The sequence below is a fragment of the Grampus griseus genome (genome assembly GCF_964374135.1).
Source record: "Grampus griseus genome assembly, chromosome: 13".
Classification (NCBI taxonomy): domain Eukaryota; kingdom Metazoa; phylum Chordata; class Mammalia; order Artiodactyla; family Delphinidae; genus Grampus; species Grampus griseus.
In genome coordinates, this window is record NC_139007.1 from 45,116,846 (window position 1) to 45,138,874 (window position 22,029).

Sequence of the window (22,029 nt, forward strand, 5' to 3'; positions counted from 1 at the left end):
TATACCCAGTAGAAGGGCTAACATTAAAAAGACCAAGAATATCAAACACTGGCAAGATACAAAGCATCCCTCATATGTTGTTGTAAGAGTGTAAAATAGTACAACACTTTGAAGAACTATTTGGCAATATCTTATAAAGTTACCCATACATTGACCCTATGACACAGCCATTCCACTCTTGGGTATTTACTTAAGAAAAATGAAATCATGTCCACAGATAGACTTGCACAAAAATACTGATAGCAGGGCTTCCCTGGTGGCGCAGTGGTTGAGAGTCCGCCTGCCGATGCAGGGGACACGGGTTCGGCCCCGGTCCGGGAGGATCCCACATGCCGCGGAGCTAGGCCCGTGAGCCATGGCCGCTGGGCCTGCGCGTCCGGAGCCTGTGCTCCGCAACGGGAGAGGCCACAACAGTGAGAGGCCCGCGTACCGCAAAAAAAAAAAAAATACTGATAGCAGCTTTACTCATGATGGGCAAAAATGGGAAACAGCCCAAATATCCATCAAAGCGAAAATGAAAAGGCAAATTGTGGTACAGCATACAGTGAACTAGGACTTAACACTAAAAATCAAACTAATGGTAATACAACAACATGGTTGAGTCCCAAAACCATTATATTGAGCAAAACAAGCAACACACAAAAAAATAAATGTAGGACTGCACTTATGTGAAGTGCCAGAATGGGCAAAACTAAGAAATCACAACAGTGTTTGTCCAGGGGCAAGGGAAGAGGGAGTGTCTGGAAAAGGACAGTGACGGAACTTTCTGAGGTAATGGGAATGTTCTACTTAATTGTTGTGTTGTTTATATGGGCGTATGCATACAGTTATCAAACTTCTTCGAAATGTAAGTTTAGGATCCATGCATTTTGCTGTATGTAATCTGTACTTCATAAAACTTACTTTTTAAAAAAACCATACTATGTAGCTTTTATAATGCCAATATTTCCTTAGTTATACTTGAAAATAAGTAGGTTGGCATTTGCAAAAAAGATTCACTTGGAAAGTTTGACCTCCTCAGAAATCTCCCTTTAATAAAATGTATCTGTGCTGCCTTGGGCACCTACAAATGTCCACCCTCCCTTTTTAGATACCCCATATGAATATAACTGTCCTGGCTTCTGCTTCTTTAGGATTCTATTCTCAGGTAAGGGATGGGTATGGAAATGTGAGTCTCTTGAGGATATTAATATCTACTTCCCTGGTAAGATATTTACCTTTTTAAAAAAGATCTTCTGCATAGAAGGCTTTAACTCAAAGGGCAGCAAAAAATTCCAGGCTCCATGAAAAGGAGAAGCTGGGATTAGTGCAGCCTCATAACATCTGTCAAATGATACCACATAGGCTGCCACTGCTTCTTTGATTATTACAGTATAGACATACTCGCATTTTCAGGGGACTAACTGGTGCTCAAAGCCTGAAGTCAAGAAAGTAAATATCTAATCTTCAATATGTCATACAAAGCTATGCTTCTGGTTAGCTAGTTTTTTTAGGAAGGAAATATTAAGACCAAGAAGTAAACAAAAATACATTGTTTGCTTTCACTTTTATTTGAAAAATGACTATAAACTTCATCTTAAAGTTTATATATGAACTCTATGCTTATTTAACTGTAAAAAATTATTTTAATTTTCAGTTCTAAAAGGAAACTACCACTACTGATGAAGGCATTGTGAACTTCTGCCTGAACCTTGAACATATTTTCAAAGTAATCAAGCCCTTTTCAGAAATAATAAAGCTTGAAGCCACACCCTTATAATTTTGACCTTTTTAAAAGACCAGGCTTATTAGAAGGCCCAAACACCCAAGGTATGTGATTATATCTTTCTCTGATAGTCTATTTTTCAGCAATGTTCTCACCTATTACTAACCTTTCATAGGTTATAATCCTTTGTTGTTATCAGTCATGTTACATTGATTCTGTAATACAGGACAGTAAACACACTTAGGAGAACAAGTTAAAAGTTCTTGGTTTATGCTTGAGTCCAAAGTCTGCCATTTACTCTCTGGAAATGAATATGCTTTACATGCTGCATGACCTCTGACCTTAGCTTCCTTCTCTACATTTCTATTGGATGCCTCTTATTCTGGTAATCTACCAATAACTCTATAAGGCACAGAGAGCAGGAGTCCTATCATTCCATACTCTTCTTCCTTCATGACAGTACCTACAGTAGAGGCACTTTGTGTTTCTTCACAATGCTAAAACCATCAAAAATATTTTTTAAAGACTCCAGCGATATAGACTATGGCTAATTCATACATTTATTCATTTACATAGTTTTTGACTTTGGAATCAAGACTACTGATTTCACTTCAGAAGAGTGCAGCAAGTAAGTCTCCAATTAAAATGCACTAATGTAAAAAAAAAAAAAATCTTCAGAATCTAGGGCTATGCAAAGAGATCTTAAACTTTTCACCAAAAGTATGATACATAATAGGGAAACATGATAAAATGAACCTCAGCAAAATTAAAAACTTTTGCTCTGTGAAAGATCCCATTAAGGAGATAAAAAGACAACCTACAGTCTGAAAGAAAATATGTATATTATACGCAAACCACATATATGACAAAGGGTTAGTGTCTAGAATATATAAAGAATTCTTAAAACTCAACAGTAGAAAAAAACATCCTTTAAGAAAATGAGCAAAAGACATAAAGAGACACTTCATGGAAGAGGATATACAAAGGGCAAATAAACACATAAAAAGATCTTCAACATCATTAGTCACTAGGGAAATGCAAATTAAAATCAAAAGATATCATTACCCCTTATCAGAATGGCTAAAATAAAAAATGACAATACTAAATGTTGGTAAGGATGCAGAGCAGCTGGATCACTCATACATTGCTGGCAGGAATATAAAATGCTGCGGCCACTCTGGATAACGGTTTGGCTAATTTTTATAAAACTGAAATGCAACTACCATATGCTTAGCAATTGTACTCTTGGGCATTCATCCTAGAGGAATGAAAACTTATGTTCACACAAAAACCTGAATAAGAATGTTTATAGAAGCTTTACTTATAATACCCAAAACATGTAAATAACTCAAATGCCCTTCAGTGGGTGAATGGTTAAACAAACTGTGTGCGTCCACATCATGGAATACTATTCAGCAATGAAAAGGAACAAACTACTGATACCCACAACAACCTACATGAATTGTCGGGGCACTACACTGGGTGGGAAAAAAATCCAATCTCAAAATGTATAATTGCATTTATGTAACATTCTTGAAATAAAACTAAAGAAATGGAGATTAGTAGTTTTCAGGGGACGGGGCCAGGAGCTGGAGGGAACAGGAGTGGGGTGGTGAGAAGCAGGGCAGTGGCTGACTACAAAAGAGTAAGAAGAGGGACTCTTGTGATGATGGAACTGCCTGAATCTTGACTACATCGATATCAATATTTTGGTTCTGATATTGCAGTATAGTTTTGAAGGATGTTACCATTAGGGAAAAGAGGGGAAACGATATACTGAATCTCTCTGTATTATTTCTATCAACTCCATGTGAACCTACCATTATCTCAAAATAAAATGTTTAACTTAAAAACTGATGTTTACAACTATTACATTTAGAATGGATAAACAACAAGGTCCTACTATACAGCACAGGGAACTACATACAATCTTCTGGGAGAAACCATAATGGAAAAGAATATTTTAAAAAAATGTCTCTAGGTGTATAACTGAGTCACTTTGCTGTACAGCAGAGATTGGCACAGCATCAACTCTACTTCAATTAAAATAAAACTGATTATACACTACCAAACGTAAAACAGATAGCTAGTGGGAAGCAGCCGCATAGCACAGGGAGATCAGCTCGGTGCTTTATGACCGCCTGGAGGGGTGGGATAGGGAGGGTGGGAGGGAGGGAGACGCAAGAGGGAAGAGATATGGGAACTTATGTATATGTATAACTGATTCACTTTGTTATAAAGCAGAAACTAACACACCATTGTAAAGCAATTATACTCCAATAAAGATGTTAAAAAAATTAAATTAAATTAAATTAAACTGATGTTTATAAATTGCCCAGTCTCTTAAAGCTCAGAGTGGAATCAGTTATCCCACTTGTATATAATTTAATATGCTTTCTTGTTTAATAAATAAAAGACCTAGAAAGAAGAAACTGAGGTTTATTTTATCTATGCTGCAGGCATTAATGGTTGTAGCAATTATAAATTACTGTGGCACAAGATGTCAAAATATCAACTGTGTGGTATATTTAAAGGTATCCAAATTATTAGTTGAAATTGAGCTGCTACTCTTTTCAAGGAACCAAATTTGAACAGCAAGCAAAAATAACATATACTGATAAAGTAAAAAAAAAAAAAAAGGTAAAGAAAAAGAACAAGGAGGAGATAAACATCCACTTCTGGAAAGATGACAGAGAAAAACCCACAGGGCACCAGTTCCTGTGCCTCAGTTTTCCAGTAAAATGTTTGAAGTCAGTGAGATGACAAGCAAGACATACTGATTAGTAAGGAAATTCTAAGTGACTGAAGAAGAGATGCACCTAGAGTAATTCTTGAGTAACAGTGTCCAGAAATTTGATGTTGTTGCTGTTGTCGTTTAAGTAGTTCCCACATTCATGGTCAAAGCATAATAGGGACAATAAAGGGGCCAGAGTAGATCAAACATCAGTTACCATAAGAAAATAACAGATGATAGATAAAGATTTGTTTTCACTGATGAAAAAGGGTCAGGTATGTGAATAATGGGTCCTTCAAGGAGCCAAGTTCTTAGGGATTCAAGTTAGAGAAAACTGGCTACTCTTCCCACAAGAATAATCAGAAAAGGAAAGATCTTGAGAAGACAAAAGGTGAGCTATTAAAGAGATAATCCTCACAAATGATTTACCAGAAGAAGGGAAATGCAGCCTGTAAGTAAAGGATGCCATGACTTGGGACCTGGAGAAACAGAGGAAAGGTATCAATATGGCGCAAGAAATAAGGGTATGGAGTAGGGAAGAGATGATAGGGAGTTCATAATAAATCTCAAAAAGTATTGGACATGGCCATCATGTTTGCTTTATGCAGAGTGATGTGCTCCCACAGGGTTAGGATCAGGCCTTAAAGAGTTGGCCATGGACCACCCTAAACTGACTGATGTGTCGTAGATAATAATTACTAATTACATGATGAAAGGACTAATGAGAAAACATATTTAAATCATCTAGTAGTGTTTAAACACTTCTACCCTTTAAGATGAAATAACTTCCATCTGTCATATTAGTAGAGCAAAATAAAAACAGTCCCAAAGAAAGACCCTCGATAGAAAAGAGACAAGGAGCTATAATTTTTAAAGTGTCAAATAGGATGATAAATGACAATACTTATAACAATAAATATTATGTAAGCAAATGAATATTATATAATGAATAATGGATACAAGCAGCCTAAATGGTCCATCAAGTCATAGAATTTAAGACTGGTTTAAAAGACCAAATATAACTGCATGTTTTACTATTTGGGGCACCAAAGGTAAAAAGATACAGAAATAATAACAGTAGATTGTTAGATAGACGCTTATCCACTTAATTTTTTTTTTTTTTTTTTTTTTTTGCGGTACGCGGGTTTCTCACTGTTGCGGAGCACAGGCTCCGGACGCGCAGGCTCAGTGGCCATGGCTCACGGGCCCAGCCGCTCCGCGGCATGTGGGATCTTCCCAGACCGGGGCACAAACCCGTGTCCCCTGCATCAGCAGGCGGACTCTCAACCACTGCACCACCAGGGAAGCCCCACTTAATTTTTTTAATCTTGAATAAACAATATTAATTTAGAAGAAGTAGACTTTGGAAGTTTTTGAAAGCATCAGAATAAAAAGGTCATTGTAATTGATAATCATAATTAAAAATTAAAATATGTTAATATGTATAAAATAGTATAAATCAAAATAACATAAAGCAAGAAGTACTTGAAATTAAAAGGGAAAACAGAAGATTTTTAATCCAGTATTATAGGTCTGCAACTGATTCAGTAAACAAAAAAATGTTAATGGCTTAAAGAAGAAAAAATATGATTAAAAAGATTAAGATTTTTAAAAATTAGAAGAAAACTTCAAAGTGAAACAAGAACTTTTGAGGGTTTTTTTTTTTCGTTTAATGCTAATGTACAGGAGTGAGTCAGGGTAGTTAGAGACACTGGTCAAAAAGAACTATTCAGAGGTAGGATCAGGGGTCGAGGGAGAAGCCTGCCAGTATCTACAAAAAAGGAAAACTGAAAATCATTATAATATTCATAAAAAGTGTCCAAGGCAGGGACTGTGCAACATAATGTCATGAGAGGATGGGCGGCTAAGGCACAAAGCCATTCTAGCCACAAGCTGCTTGAATGAAAACTACCGGCATAGACATTATAAGTGAACAGAATCCACAAATAGCACCACCTGGGGAATGCTTTTTTGCTAAGTTCTTGGATTCACTGGAAGTAAGTTAGCAATATCATAGAGTGCCAGGCGTACCACACCAAAAGAAATAGCATTTTGTGGGACTCCTGAGGTATTATTCTCCCTCCTTTCTGCTTCCCCCCTCAACTCCCCCGTGCACTTTGGGACTTAGGAAAAATAAAATACTAGCATAACCAAAATCAAAAACAAGGCAGCTTTGCTTCTCCCAGAACCACACCTCCAATCAGCCTCTCACCCTGCATACTCAGACCATGGAGCCTGTCCTCAACACCACAACAGCCTCAGGAAGGAGTAATATCTACAGAACAAATATAGCAGAAACTCAAGATTCATATAGTAGGCATAATAAACCTGTTTAATAATGCAGCATTCAAAAACAAATCTTTAATAAGCATGAAGTGTATTGATGAATGTGCCTAATCTACTCAGCATTGTTATTACACTTCATGCTTAAGGCACTTTACATTGTTAATTAATGTTGGTTAATGTTCGAAGTCCTTTTAATTACAGTTAAAATGTCAAGTAGCATTACAGCAAGAACATATTTGTTTATATATTCATGTTTGTGTTTAATTTCTTACGGGAAGGAGAAACATTTGAGATGCAGAAGGTAATTTTACATGATGACAACAGAATTACTCATTATTTTTGTGTGTTTAGAGCTATTTTTAGATGTGCATACATTGCATTGAATTCATTAAGAGAAATTCTCCTATAAAGACATAAATAAGAGAAAAGCAAATGCAATGTCAAGGATCTTAAAATGCCTGGGACTGAAATCTAAATACCTGTTTAGTAATAACACAGCCTTTTGCTGATGTTAGTACAAGAGACCAATTTGTTCAACTCCCAGATTTTCCCCTTTTGCCCTCAGCATCAATGAGCAAGAAAGACTGTATTCTCAAAACTATACAGTGGCATATAGGCTGTCCCTTATTAAAGAGAATCAGTTTGAAATGCCAAACACAGATGAAACATCAGCACAAGCTAATTAAAAGGCCACTCTTCAATTCCAAAATCTAAGTGAAAATAATAGTCTTTCATACCCGATCAACAGACCTGAAACTGGTTATGTTCTCCAATATTCTTAGGATGAATATACATATTCATGGACCAAGAAAGACGACTTCTCCCTTAATATCAAAATTAATGATTTAGGAGTAATTTGGCCACACCTTGTATATCAATGGTTCAGGGTAGAGCAAGTTATTGCATCTATGAGAACACCTACAAAGTTCTTTATTTCTCCCTATGTCTTACAAGTTTAATGAGCAATAATAATTCAAATTCCAGACTCCAAACAAAATTTTACAAAATCATTTTCAGCTAGATCCACACTCCCCCTCCCCACAAAAAAAGTCATGTGGCAGAGGTAGAAGGGAAAGAAATGAGGAGTGAAGCCAGAGAGGTAATGGTAGAAATGGGGGGGGGGGTCACTGCAAGGAGACTTGGGAGTTAGCTCTGAGTGAGACAGGAAGCTGCTGGAGAGTTTCAAGCAGAGAAGTAATTTTAATTTTTTGGCATTTTAACAGAGTCACTCTGCCTGCTGGGTTGGGTATAGATTATATTTTAAGGCAACAGTCAAATCAGAGAGGCCAGTTAGGATGCTATCATACTAAGCCAGATTGAAAGATCAAGATGAGTTGGACCAGACAATGGCAGGGGCTGGTAAGGTACTGATTTGTGGATATTTATTGAGGATAGAGGCAAAATGATGTTCTGACAGATGAGAAGTGAGGTCTGAAAGGAAAATGGCTGTTGGTGATTCCAAGATATTTGGCCTGAGCAAATGGAGGCATAGTTGTTATTGACAGAGCTGGGGAAGACAGTGGGACAGGTTCATAGGAGGAATGTAGGAGCTCAGTTTTGGAAGTGTTGGAAATGCCTGGAATTTGGAAACTTCCATTAGGATATAGTGATGTCAAGTATACATGTCTCAAGTTGAACGAGATGACCAAGAAAATGAGGCCAGATAGAGAAGAGGATCAAGGTCAGAGGACTGGGCACTCCGATATTTAATGGTCTGGGAGAAGAGAGGGTGCCAGCCCAAATGTCTCAGTTATGCGGGAGTAAACCAGGTGACTGGGTATCCTGGAGATCAATTAAAAGAAGTGTATTAAGGATGGTGGAGTTATCAAGTGTGTTAAATATTATAGTATTGGTAAGATAACTAAGATGAAGACTAAGAACTGACCAATGGATTTTGCAATGTGGAGTTTCTTGGTGACCTTTAATAAGAGCAGCTTCCTGGAGTGATAAAGTCTAATTGCAGTCAATTCAAGAGAGAACCAGTCCGCAAAATCCAGCTTCGAAAGCAAAGGAAATACATTTCAAGGAATGTACCAAGGATGAACATAGAAAAGGAATCCAAGTTAAGGGAGATTAATAGGTACAAATAAACCAATTGTAATGTATGGGCTTTACTTGCATCCACAAACAAATCACAAAATAAATCCACAAAAATTTAGATTCAAACCAAATATTAAGAAAAGGTTTATAAAACTATGGGAAGTTTCACACTGACCAGATATTTGATGATATTAGTGTTATTTTATATTTTTAGGAGTGATCATTATACTCAATTATGTTTGTTTGTTTGTTTAAGAGTATTTCATGCATTTTAGAGATACTTACAAATGAATTTACAGATAGAATTATATGATGTCTAGGATTTGCTTCAAAATAACCCATGGTGGGGTGGGAGTAGAGGTGGGAAAAAGGAGTATAAGGATATTTGTGGAAGTTGAGTGATGAGACAACGGAGTACTGTTTTCTACAGTTTTGTATATGTTGGAAAATTCATATAGTAAAAACATTTAAAGAAGGAGTGTGGTTGAGAGAGAGATAGAGGGGGAAAAAAAATGAAAAAGACCCCAAGTAAAGGCAACTTTTTCAAAGGTTTGCTGTAGAGAAGAGATTATGTGCAATAGCCCGAGGGGGAGAGGAGTTAAGGGTTGTTTTTAAGAGTTAAGAATGTTGATTTTATTTGCTTGCTGCTGCATAGCTTTCCAAGAGGAAATTAGTTCTGAAAAATAATTTAATTCTTTACTAACTGGAATTTAAATTATAGTGGTGACCTTAAGAGAGGTCAAGAATTTTTATAAGAAGTGAATATCCATAGATTCAATTTCAGTTGAACCTACAGAATGCTTAAGATTCAGGCACATTCTAAACTTGCTAATTCTTTTTCAATATGCCCCCTCAGCCGTTATGCACCTATGCACCCACCAAATACATACTACCAGAAACTTTTCACCTAATAACATTGATTGAAAAATTCTGTTTCAAAGTTATAATCTGCTAACATATTTGATTAGCAAAGTATTGTGCATGATAGTCAATACATTTGAACTAAATGTAACAAAATGACTGAATCAAAAAAGGTAGAAGCAAGAGAAATTGTCATGTAAATTGTGTAGCCACTCATTAAAATCAAGCTTTCCAACTCATTGACCTCTTAATCGAGCTATTATTAAAGGTTTTCCTTAATACTCCACTGTACTGATTTTCTTTTTTTCAATATTAGTGGCTAAGCTAACAGGTAATGAATTTTTGTGTTGCAACAAATTCTCACAAATAAATAGTGAGCAGGGTGAATATCTGTTTCTGTGGTTTCTATTTACAGTAGAGAAGAACATGCTCAGTGATTGTTTGACACTTGTTACTTTCCTTTGTAATAGAAATTGCCTTCTCCTCCTTATGCTCTCCTTCGTCTCCTCTGTCTTGTCTTCATTCCATCTATTTTCTTTCTCTTCATCTGGCTCTCTTTCTCAATGGCCATTACCTCTAAGTTCCATTAAACATGATTTCATTTCGATTTTCCATTCTAGGAAAAGTGTCTAGACAGAAAAAGGACATGCAGTAGGAGATCTGTCTGCTCTTTTTCAATAAGTTTGTCTGACCAAATACTTGGTTTCTAAAAATAGAAAAGCAGTTTAAGAAGAAATGACAAAGTTACCTTCTTAGCTTGGACAAAGCCTCTCTCCATGACAAAACCTCCAGTGATAAGGATAGTTTGCTCCCCTCTTTCAGCTGGGACTGAGATCCGTCAGATAGGTTAAGCTCCAGGAATGCAGTAACCTTGCCAATTACTTGGGTTACCCTTAGCAAATATACTTACTTTCTGCTGGATCAAACTAAACTGTATATTATTTATACTCCTATTTCTTTACAATGGTACAAAATTATAATAACCAAAAGTTACTAAAATATGTCGAATGGATAAGAACATAGGTTTGAAAAACAAGTTGGGATCATTTTTCTCATAACAACCCCTATACAAAACTAAACCACTAAGCATGTTCAGTGATCTCTGTCAGCTGCAACAATGCACTTAGAATGTTAAAACGAAATGCTTTTTGAAATATTTTATCTTCCTAGAACTGTTAAGCAAAGATTCCTGGGAGATGTTCTTTCTTTGCATTTGAAGAAGATTAGCTTCTATTAAGTTAATTTCAAAGTCAAACTGAAAATGTTCCTTTGAAAAGGAAAAAAATAGTATTTTGTGCATTAAATAAATGAAATAGCTTTACAAGAAAAATATTAGTCTTAACTGCAAATGTAAATGTATAGATAAGGTAAGCAAAGTAAGTGACCTCTGTCCTAGGAAAAGTCATCATTGGAACTGTGCAGAAGCTTATGTAAACCTTCCCTGATAAATGTTCAGCTATCTATTCTTTTATTTTCTCAAAAAGAGATTTCATAGTCTACATGTGAACATGTCAGCAGAACAACAGTTGGTTTTACTATTATGAACATAGTATTTCTTTGACAATTAAATCAGCAAATAATAAATCCTTCTTGTTTGCCCTAATGGAGTACTTTCTTTGTGAGACCTTCTCAACCAGTGGGAGCAAGCAAGGCTGTTAACTTCCTCTAATTCCCTACAGAAGTCTTCTGTTTTACCACTTTGCCTATACAGCCAATTTTCCATTAGTGAATGTAAAAGACTTCTTATATCACTATCAATTTGCTTTCATCCAAATTGCCCACAGTCCAGGCAGGAGGCCAATTCATTGTTAGGTCCATGAAGTCACTTGGTTTCATTCTCTGTATGATGAATATGCATATTTTTGTGGGTTCTTTTCTTTTTACATTGTGAAAGATGATGAACCCTAAAATATAACATATCTTTTGGGTGGTAGAAAGAGGGTACAGAATGAGGGAAGAAAAGGGTTTAACTCACTTTCAGTGACAATGATTAGCATTTTATTTTCTTCACTATGGATGGACCCAACAGAAAGTCTGCCTTTGAAAAGTTACGTTGGCTATAGTCTCCTTAGTATAAATGCTTATGTAACACAAAAGCAAAAGCTCCAGGGATATTTATTTTAATACAGTTAAATACTATAAGCCTAGAATCATGAACTTCCCTACAGAACACATTTGTCTGACATACTTCCATTCTTAGCATGGAAATGCTAAGTATCCTTACCTAGTCTTCCCTCAACTACAAACCAAGCCATATTGTCTGTCTGCTCCTCAATCCTCTTTCCTATTCTCTTTAATTTCTCACATACTCTCACTTTGTATTCTTTAAACATTAGCTTTACTTTATTTTATTTTACTTTATTTTATTTTATTTTAGCTTATGGGATCTTCGGTTTGTTCCTTACATCTCCTTTTCTGATGTTTATTAAAAATTCATCTGCCTTCTTTACCGACATTTTAAACTACTATGTCCCTTCCTTCCCTTTGTCTCTATTTTTTTTTCTTGGCTCCTTGTGTGTTTCTCCTCTAATGCATGTGGGTCTTACACAGGGCTGAAGCCTCTAGTGAGGGCACTTTTCTGCCTCACTCTGCAGATCAAGAGATAACCAGAATGAATCCTACACATGTGCACAAACACAAGCTGACTGCAATCAATGGCGGGGAGGTTGTATCAAATTCTCCAGCAGACAAAGATGTGTGCCCTTGGTTGAAATCGAAAAGAAATGAAACAAACAAATAAGAGGCAGGGGAAACAGCACCAACCAGTGTTAGAGCCAGAAAAGCGAAGTGGGAGGGAAGTAAGGGAGTAGCAAGGTAGGTTTTTGGCCAACAGTCTTTAATTGTATTCTATCAAACAACCTGTCAGTTTGGCTTAGAACTAGTCGCTCAACAAAGCTCAGAAACAGAATTTTTTTAAGTACCCTTTAATTAGTATATAAAGATATAAAATTATTTTTATTTATAATTTAAGATCATAAAACATGTCTAGACTGATCATCACTATTTACGTATTAAAGTAGGTTATAACAACAGACCCCTACAAAACTCAATATTAAGTTCTAGAAAGTAGAAATAAAAAAGAATTCAAAAAAATAAAGAGAAAGAGAAGGAAGAAAATAAGCCAGAATTAAGGTCAAATACAGTTATTGTGAACAAGCATTTAACTGGACTCTGAGCTTCCTCGTAGCTAAGAATAAAAATGTGGTGTATAATAAATTAATAATTTATTATCTGCTATAAGGAAGTAAATCAATTTTTCAAGAGAAACAAACAAACTTTGCCTGTGCTAATTTTACAACAGGTTCTTACACTTTTTAAACACCATTCCTTTCAGAATATCGTAAAACCTATAACCCCTTACCCTAGAAAATGCACAAATATACATCACACAAATTTTATATGCAATTTCAGAGGGTTCATAGACTGTCTCAAGCCCCTCTCTGTAACCTTTAGGAGTCCCTGGTCTAAGGTTAAGAATTCTTGTCACTGGAATTTGGGGAAGGAGTATCTTAAAAGTCACAGTGGATAGGGCTTCCCTGGTGGTGCAGTGGTTGAGAGTCCGCCTGCCGATGCAGGGGACACGGGTTCGTGCCCCGGTCCCGGAAGATCCCACATGCCGTGGAGCGGCTGGGCCCGTGAGCCATGGCCACTGAGCCTGCGCGTCCGGAGCCTGTGCTCCACAACGGGAGAGGCCACAACAGTGAGAGGCCCACGTACCACAAAAAAAAAAAAAAAAAGTCAGAGTGGATAATGACAACAGTAATTGCAAAAGCTATGTGTTTTTTTTAAAATAAATTTATTTATTTATTTATTTTTGGCTGCATTGGGTCTTCATTGCTGTGAGCGGGCTTTTTCTAGTCGTCGCGAGCGGGGGCTGCTCTTCTTTGAGGTGTGCGGGCTTCTCATTGCAGGGGCTTCTCTTGTTGTAAAGCACGGGCTCTAGAGCGCAGGCTCAGTAGTTGCTCACGGGCTTAGTTGCTTCGCAGCATGTGGGATCTTCCCGGACCAGGGCTCGAACCCGCGTCCCCTGCATTGGCGGGTAGATTCTTAACCACTGAGCCATCAGGGAAGTCCCCAAAGCTATAATTTTTTATGTCTTTCTTATATTAGGAGGATAATATTAAAGGATAATTCAGTGAAAATAGTATTGTGAGGAGGGCAGAGTCATAAACAATATCTGATCAATCACAATATCTACATTTGAACTTTTGGCCAGAATATTTGTTACCTTTACTTTTCATGATTGAATCATGAAAATCATTCTTTTAATCATTTCTTTAAATGTTCAACAGAAGCATAGAATCTACAATACTCAGATAAATAAATCAAATAGCTGTTTATCATTCCCCTACTTTATTTTATAGTTTACTAATATACATGCCTAAACAATATATTATTTGGTTTTATTTGCAGACTTTATAAACTAGAATCATATTATATGCCATCTCTTGAAATTTACTTTCCACTCAACATATTTCAAAAACATACCCATGCTGTTGCATGCCACTCACTTCATCGTTTTCACTATTGTATAATATTTCATTGAATAAATAAACCACAATTTATCCCTCTCCTATTAATGGACATTTGGATTGATTCCAGCCTTTCACTATTAGAAATTGAATTGCTATCAACATTGCCTAGGAAAGGGTTTTACTATAGAGATGGGGGAGGGGAAGAACTCATAGGCTCATTGTTAGTTATAGTCTAGGTCATAGGCTAGCTGGTTAAATGGATGTTCATTAATCATCATGCTTTAAATCTTACCTTAAAGTTGCACATATTGTTTTGTATTTATCAAACATGTTTTTTTTTTAAATAAAGTTGTTGTTTTTTTAAAAACCATCGGTAAACTAGAATATTTTCTAACATTAAAATTTTCAGAAAATGGACAATTTTGCCTTAAAAGATATCAGGGGTTTCAGTAAGCACCAAAATTATCATAAGAGAAAAATCGTCTACTGGGATCCTTTGATCTCCATTAATTATCATGTAACTATTTTGTTTTCTACCATTTTACCAGGACCTGCTAAATCAATAGCATGACTCTCCATTTTCCTAAACTACTGCTTTTTAAAGTGAGGCTTTTAATAAGAGGTAGTACAGAGTTCAGAGTGATTCAGCATCAACACCAATATGTGCCTGATTCCTATAAACTACTGCCTAACGCAGATACAAGATATTGAGTCACTTTTCTATTATTTTTATCTGAAACATCATTGTATTCTCTGCATGATAATAGCCTGAAGTTAAACCAAGGAATATCTTATAACTATAGTATATCATAGAAGACAACAGGGCTTACCTTCACAGACAATCTTCTTTAAAAGTTACGTATATTTGCTGCCTGTACTTTAAGACCTTGAACTAAGCTCAGTCTTTCCACATGACCCCAAAACTGGGGAGGATAGCACTCAAGAGAAAAATTCTTTAATTTTGCCAACAATTTTGGGAAGGCCCAACTGCACTAAAGATAAACCCTTGACTTATCCTCGCTCTGCCCCAACTTCTAAATCGAAATATCTAAACTTATCAGAGGATGTTTAAAAGCTACCAACTTTGATGCCCTAGAGAAGGTGAAATTTTTGGTAAATCCCAACCAAACAGACATAGTCCTTAGGACCCTGCATACTCTGCTCAGAGACGGAGGCAGCTAAGCTCCACTGCCTCTTTTAATTTTGCTTTTTCCTCGTCTCAGGTTCTCAGGATGGACCCAAGTCCCACGTGTAGAGCCCTAACATACAATACTTTTTCTATGGCTCAACCCAGCCTAAACCTCCCAGTTCAGAGTCCCAGACACAGCATGAAGTTCCTTGTTATAACTCACTCACTCTCTTTACTGAATGACATCATCTGTATTTACATTATAAAACTGCTTTTTAGTGTCACCAGTAATCTTCCAGCAAATCTAATGGTCTTTACCTCTTCCTCATTACTCTGACCTTTGTTTAGCATTTGACCTAAAACATCCTTCTTGACATTTTGTCTTCTTATTTTGAGTAAGATGCTCATTGTTTCCTTCAGGGGCTCTTCTTCCCTGTATGAGTTAGGTTTTGCTTCATAACAACTACAGTCTTCCCTCCTTATCTGAGGGGGATTGGTTCCAGGATACTGATATCTGTGGAGGCTCAAGGCCCCTATATAAAATGGTGTACTATTTGCATATAACCTACGCACATCCCTTAAAGATACTTTAACTCATGTCTGGATTACTTATAATACCTAATACAACATAAATGCTATGTAAACCGTTGCCAACATGTGGTGAATTCAAGTTTCACTTTTTGGATTTTTTTTTTCCAACTAGTTTTTATCACATTTAGCTGAATACACAGAAACAAAACCTATAGATATGAAGAACTGACTGTGTTTGGTTAACTCAGGAATCTAAAGGTGCGCACTTTGGGATGGGCTCCACTGACCTTAGCTGGGATCATGAGTCTCCACTCAGCTGGTAAGTCAGCTGGGACAAAATAGGGCTTCTCTTCACATGGTCTTCCCTCCTCCAGGAGGTTTGCTTGAGTTTTTTCATAGTAGTTACAGAACTCCAAGAGCAATAAGAAAGCAAGCCCCAACATGCAAGCCCTTTTCAATCTCTATTTTTGTCACGTTTACTATCGTCCCATTGGCCAAAGCAAGTTCCGTGGTCAACGAAGATTTTGTGTGGGAGGAGACTACCCGAGGGTGTGTAGTAAGGAGGTATAAAAAACCGGGCCGTTACTACAATCTACCCACCGCATCTACTCACATAAATGACGGGAATTTCTAAAGAGTTAATCTTTGGCCCCTTCTGTTTCTTAGAGTCTCACACTATGGTTCTCATAATCCTTGCAAAGCCCTGCAGTTCTTATATTCCTGTAATATCTACAACACCTCGGTGCGAATGCCTTCAAAAATCTATCTTCACAGAATAGACTTTTCTTTTTGCCCAAAGTTTTGTATTTCTACATTTCTCCTGGACATCGTCAATGAGATGACTTATTAGTACTTCACATTCAACATGCCTAAAAGCGAATGTGTTGTCAGCTTTTCTGTTTCAACCACACCCCCTAATAAGAAGTACTTTATGAAATGTATATTTCTCTTACTATTTCACGTGGTCCCAAATAACATTTTTAATTCTCTCTCTTTCTCTTCTACATCTAATTTGTAGTTTTGCCTCTACTATTTACCAGATAAGAATGCTCTTGGATTTATTTAAATTTGAGTTTCAATTTTCTCATCCTAAAAACAGTGATAAGAAAACCTGCCTTGCAGGGCTATTATAAAGATTAAATTAGCTCATATATATGGTTTTGTGTGCTCAGCACATCAAAGGTACTTAAAAGTGCTAATTATTTCCCTTCCCCTAAGTCCTCTTGATTTTTCATTCATGAGATTGTTCATATTCCTACTCTTCTTTTTTTTTTTTAACAGTACCACAATTAGAAATTAAACCCTGACAACCTCATGCTGAAGACATTTGGTACAACTTCCCTACTCCTCCCTAGCCTCTCTTCTCCATTCCATTCTCACATCATCACTGCCTTTTCAAAGTTCTTACTTCCATCTATTTCCTATCAGACAAAACCCAAACTCTTTAACGTGGCACACATGGTCTTTTCCAAAACCTAGTCCCAACCTCTTTTTTCAGATTTCTATTTGTTCTCTCCGTAAATGCTTCAGCTAAACTGTACAACTTCCCATTCCCTGAATATACTTTTACTTCCCTTCTGCCATGTTCAACAATTTGTGCTGAATTGTCCCGTCAATACGCATTGAGTAAAACTGAATGGGAGAGTGCTTCTACTACACAGAATCTACAACTTCAAGAGGAAATAGAGAGTCTCACCTCCTGAGATTATAAATTCGCTGGAGCACAAGCACTGCTTTAAATAGTTTTCCAGGCATGATACAGGAAACACAAGTATCCTGCCCTCAAAGACTTCACAGTCTTATATGAAAGAGAGAAGTTGTACAACTAGCCATTATACGATAAAAGTACAAGCTCCAGAGGCAGGCTGGAAGGGGGTCATGAGAGCTGAACCCTGAAAGAAAGGTGTGATTATCCCCAAAGCAGGACTTGTCTCTTCTACGTCTGCATACATTCAGCCACGTATTTGTTTCCTCATTCATCCATTAAGATATATATATATATATATATATATATATATTTTTTTTTTTTTTTGGTGGTACGCGGGCCTCTCACTGTTGTGGCCTCTCCCGTTGCGGAGCATAGGCTCCGGACGCGCAGGCTCAGCGGCCATGGCTCACGGGCCCAGCCGCTCTGCAGCATGTGGGATCTTCCCGCACCGGGGCACGAACCCGTGTCCCCTGCATTGGCAGGCGGACTTTCAACCACGGCGCCACCAGGGAAGCCCAAGATATTATTTTTAAGTGCATGCTACATGACAGACAGTTGTGTGACTCTACAGCATTTAGCAGCATCTGTACTATGCTGGCTGAAAAAGAGAAAAGCAGACCCTAGCGTCCAGGAGTTTGCCTGGCACTTATGACTAGGCCTGGGTGTTCTCCTCTTGAACACAAACAACGTCACAGAATACCAACATCAGAAAAGGCCACTCTGTGACCACGATGGATCAGGACAAAAACAAGATCCGATTCTCTTTTTTTTTTTTTTTAACATCTTTACTGGAGTATAATTCCTACAATGTTATGTTAGTTTCTGCTGTATAACAAAGTGAATCAGCTGTACGTATACTTGTATCCCAATATCCCCTCCCTCTTGCGTCTCCCTCCCACCCTCCCCATCCCACCCCTTTAGGTGGTCACAAAGCACAGAGCTGATCTCCCTGTGCCATGCGGCGGCTTCCCACTAGCTATCTATTTTACATTTGGGAGTGTATATGTGTCCATGCCACTCTCTCACTTTGTCTCAGCTTACCCTTCCCATTCCCCGTGTCCTCAAGTCTACTCTCTACATCTGCCTCTTTATTCCTGTCCTGCCCCTAGGTTCTTCAGAACCTTTTTTTTTTTTTTAGATTCCATATATATGTGTTAGGATATGTTATTTGTTTTACTCTTTCTGACTTATTTCACTCTGTATGACAGACTCTAGGTCCATCCACCTCACTACAAATAACTCAATTTCATTTCTTTTTATGGCAGAGTAATATTCCATTGTATATATGTGCCACACCTTCTTTATCCATTCATCTGTCGATGGACATTTAGGTTGCTTCCATGTCCTGGCTATTGTAAATAGAGCTGCAATGAACATTGTGGTACATGACTCTTTTTGAATTATGGTTTTCTCAGGGTATATGCCCAGTAGTGGGATTGCTGGGTACTATGCTAGTTCTATTTTTAGTTTCTTAAGGAAACTCCATACTGTTCTCCATAGTGGCTGTATCAATTTGCATTCCCACCAACAGTGCAAGAGGGTTCCCTTTCCTCCACACTCTCTCGAGCATTTATTGTTTGTAGATATTTTGATGATGCCCATTCTGACTGGTGTGAGGTGATGTCTCACTGTACTTTTGATTTGCATTTCTCTAATGGTTAGTGATGTTGAGCATCCTTTCATGTGTTTGTTGCAAATCTGTATATCTTCTTTGGAGAAATGTCTATTTAGGTCTTCTGCCCATTTTTGGATTGGGTTGTTTGTTATTTTGATATTGAGCTGCATGAGCTGCTTGTAAATTTTGGAGGTTAATCCTTTGTCAGTTGCTTCATTTGCAAATATTTCTCCCATTCTGAGGGTTGTCTTTTTGTCTTCTTTATGTTTTCCTTTGCTGTGCAAAAGCTTTGAAGTTTCATTAGGTCCCATTTGTTTATTTTTGTGTTTATTTCCATTACTCTAGGAGGTGGGTCAGAAAGGATCTTGCTGTGATTTATGTCATAGAGTTTTCTGCCTATGTTTTCCTCTAAGAGTTTTATAGTGTCTTGCCTTACATTTAGGTCTTTAATCTATTTTGAGTTTATTTCTATGTATGGTGTAGGGAGTGTTCTAATTTCATTCTTTTACATGTAGCTGTCCAGTTTTCCCAGCACCACTTATTGAAGAGTCTGTCTTTTCTCCGTTGTATATCCTTGCCTCCTTTACCAAAGATAAGATGACCATATGTGTGTGGGTTTATCTCTGGGCTGTCTCTCCTGTTCCATTAATCTATATTTCTGTTTTTGTGTCGGTACCATACTGTCTTGATTACTGTAGCTTTATAGTATAGTCTGAAGTCAGGGAGCCTGATTCCTCCAGCTCCATTTTTCTTTCTCAAGATTGCTTTGGCTATTCGGGGTCTTTTGTGTTTCCATACAAATTGTGAAATTTTTTGTTCTAGTTCTGTGAAAAATGTCATTGGTAGTTTGATAGGGATTGCATTGAATCTGTAGATTGCTTTGGGTAGTAGAGTCATTTTCACAATGTTGATTCTTCCAATCCAAGAACACAGTATATCTCTCCATCTGTTGGTACCATCTTTCATCAGTGTCTTATAGTTTTCTGCATACAGGTCTTTTGTCTCCTTGGGTAGGTTTATTCCTAGGTATTTTATTCTTTTTGTTGCAATGGTAAATGGGAGTGTTTCCTTAATTTCTCTTCCAGATTTTTCATTGTTAGTGTATAGGAATGGAAGAGATTTCTATCTAGGTGTAAAATAAGACACTTCCTAACATTTACAGGCCCTTGGTGTTGGAAAGAATCTCAAAAGCCCCCCAACCCCCTTTTGTATTTGAATTTGAGTTTGGAAATCAGCAACAATGCACCATGGCTCTTCCTACAATTTTATTACCTGGGCCAGTAAGGGATGCTGCAGCTCACATCAAAAGAAAAAACACATGAGAAAATGAGTGAATCCCCAGAGGTTCCTCTACTAAGGACCCACTCTATAAAATGAGTCCTGAGAGACATTCCCAGTCTTAGGTTTCACTGGAACCAGGCAGCAAGAAGTTTAGTGTAAGTAGCAGTCTGAGCCTGCTTCTCTACACACCAGACCCCAAGTATGACAATGGTGTCAAGATCTTGCTTTGTCTACTTTATATTCAACTACCACTAGCATAACCTTGCCCCTTCTCCCCCCATGCCACTACTCCACCTGACACTTGCATGGATGGATGGATGGACGGATGGATACGTGCATAAGTACATAAAGTTTTCTTCCTTGGTTCCACTATAACTCATAGGATTTATTCAAATATCAGGGTAAAGTCTTAATCTCCTTCTCTGGAGAAATAATGTCATTATTTTTCTTGTTAAAACTTCCTAAACATCTGTAGCTGACTAGTTTCTAATCATAATAAAACCCAAAAGATATCATAATTTGGGTAGCATAACTCCATATCTGGGACTCAAAGAAAAATATCCCGTCATGATTTCACTGGGAAAATGTAGCATCTTCTAAATGTGACCTTCTACATTAGTTACCCCTGTGTGTGCCTATCAGAACTGGAGTTGATGCTTCTAAAAGTTTAAAAAAAGAGAGAGCTGGACTTTAGATTTGCAAGTGTAGTTTAAGGAAGATCTATGATATACCTGCAAATGAGATGCAGTTCTATGTTAAAGTGAGGCATGACTTATTTTACAGCCAAAGAAAAGATAGAGCATTAAATGCACCATTCGTTTATGTTGATGAAAATGCACCCAGGGCCTGTGGGTATACAAACTGTTAATAGAAGTCATTTCAACAGCTACCTTCCAGTTTCACTCTCACCTAGCAGGGGAGGTGTGTTTCAATTAGAAGATTCTTGCCAGTACTTACTTATACTTTCTAGGCAGCTCTTTGAAAATTAGTGGGTTTGCAGATAGGTAAGAAGGAAACCTCATTACCCGCCCTCAGAGAGCTGAGAAATAAAATGTGTGTACTACTCACGGCTCTGCCTGGAGGCTCCTGTCCTCAGCCACATAGTTAGAAGGAATATAGCCCTGCAGCTGCTGGTCGGAGCCGTCTGCCCTTTTCTCCAAGTGCCTGGCGAGCCACCAACCCTCGTGGGACGTGTCCAAGACTTGGAGCTTGTCGCCCGCGCGGAAGCTCAGGTCCTCTGGGGTCCGAGCCTGGTAATCAAACAGAGCCACAAAGTACTGGCCCTGGCTTCTCTCGGGCTCCAGACGCGGCGGCCGGGGAGGATCGGGGGGGCAGACAGTCCACGGGTTCTGAATCACCACCGACTTGTCTGCCTCCTGAGACAAGCAGGGGAGACAGGGCTCCAGGTACCTCCGGAGCCTCAGGCAGAGGTTACCCATGGCGCCCCCGTGGGCAGGGGGGGAGAGGGGCTTCTCCCTCTCCCCTTACTCTCTGCAGATCCACTTTCTCTTCCTCCACCTGGAAACTTTGAAATCAGCACCAGTCCTCCAGGTTTGGGGAGCGTGTACCAAGCCCTGGTTCCCAGCAGTCCGGCGGACCTGCTTGGAGAGGCTCACCGGCTTGCTTTCTGTGCCCGTAGCTGCTGCCCCAGAGCAAAACCTGGT

The 22,029-nt window shown here is 38.0% G+C and overlaps 1 protein-coding gene across 1 annotated transcript in view; it reads right to left on the reverse strand.

The window, feature by feature from the left end:
• Positions 1-21,804, reverse strand: part of FRK (fyn related Src family tyrosine kinase) — a gene marked incomplete at both ends in the record, with an annotated part of 84,105 nt that extends 62,301 nt beyond the window's left edge. Inside the window, one exon of the mRNA XM_082668707.1 lies at positions 21,434-21,804. Coding sequence (XP_082524833.1) covers positions 21,434-21,804 — 371 coding nt within the window. The remainder of the gene's footprint in view (positions 1-21,433) is intronic.
• Positions 21,805-22,029: the final 225 nt, after the last annotated feature.